The sequence below is a fragment of the Dendroctonus ponderosae genome, unplaced genomic scaffold, assembly GCF_020466585.1.
Source record: "Dendroctonus ponderosae isolate FM_Combo_2020 unplaced genomic scaffold, Dpon_F_20191213v2 Dpon_F_20191213_4, whole genome shotgun sequence".
Classification (NCBI taxonomy): Eukaryota; Metazoa; Arthropoda; class Insecta; order Coleoptera; family Curculionidae; genus Dendroctonus; species Dendroctonus ponderosae.
Window position 1 is genome coordinate 1165426 of NW_026018611.1, and position 1096 is coordinate 1166521.

A 1096-nucleotide genomic window follows, 5' to 3' on the forward strand; every position below is an offset into this window, starting at 1 on the left:
CTCGGGCGTTTCCTTTGAAAAGTGTCTCAGACGCAAATCGACGGGCCCGGCCATTGAACATTTCCAAATGAAAACGCCCGAAGGTACTTTTCCTCAGATTCCGCCCTCTAAACCGAGCTAGAGAGCGAAACGGGACACGAATTGAAAAAAAACAGAAAGTGATGATAGGAAGTAGTAGGTAGATAGTAGTGTTATGGTCCTAACCTGTTGTGAAACTTATATCGGCAGTCATCGGCCGCAACGATGTCCATCAGAAGTATATATTTGGACTTTTTGTCTAAACCCGAGACCCGGACTTTATAAGCAGGAAACATGCGCCTGTAACAATGTCGAGAAAATTCTGGATTAAAATCTGCGAGAATCGTGTACGTCACCTGTTGTGGAACTTGTAGCGATAATCGTCGGCGGCTACAATGTCCAGCAGCAGGATGTATTTGGCCTTGAGGTCCAGGCCGGACACTCGGAATTTCATTTGGGGGAACATTTGCCTGCAAAAACAGAGACCATCCAAATGTGCGTGTTCAAAGGGGCGGCGGCCGTCGATCGGGCGCCTTCGAGCATCATCTTCCTAACATTGGGAAACATGCAGAACCGAATCCGGCTGTCTGATGACTTCTAACACTTCCGTTATCACATTCATTACGCATCATCCGGATAAAAATACACTGTGGCTGACCAAGCGGCCCACTATTAATAGAACTGTTTTCATTGCGTGCTGATAGCGAAAAATTCAAAACGGTCACTCACTTCCAGCCCAGGCTAAGTTGATCAAGTGACTTACCTTTACTTACTTTTGCGGTATGGTAAGCGCGCATTTGTTCGCATCGGACGAACGCAACGAGTACCTACAAACCCTCAAACGCGCTTGTTCGTTCTATTCGCGCTCGTATACAATTCGCTCTTTCCACTAACTTTCCTAATGGAACTCGAATAAAAAAAGATAAACTTTCGAGGCCATTCCTTGAAACTAATGAGTTTTTCGGGTTTTTAGGCCGTCATTCGTAGAATTTCTTGTTGACGTTTCGCAAGCACGAGTGGCTTGCATCTTCAGAAGTGGTTTGCTTGAACGCTTACACTGTTCTCATCAGAACCCGAT

The 1096-nt window shown here is 45.8% G+C and overlaps 1 protein-coding gene across 1 annotated transcript in view; it reads right to left on the reverse strand.

Moving 5' to 3' along the window:
* Positions 1-1096, reverse strand: part of LOC109542930 (optomotor-blind protein) — a gene marked incomplete in the record, with an annotated part of 52367 nt that overhangs the window by 34920 nt on the left and 16351 nt on the right. The window contains 1 exon segment of the mRNA XM_048665840.1: positions 375-488. Within this exon segment, the coding sequence (XP_048521797.1) occupies positions 375-488 (114 nt within the window).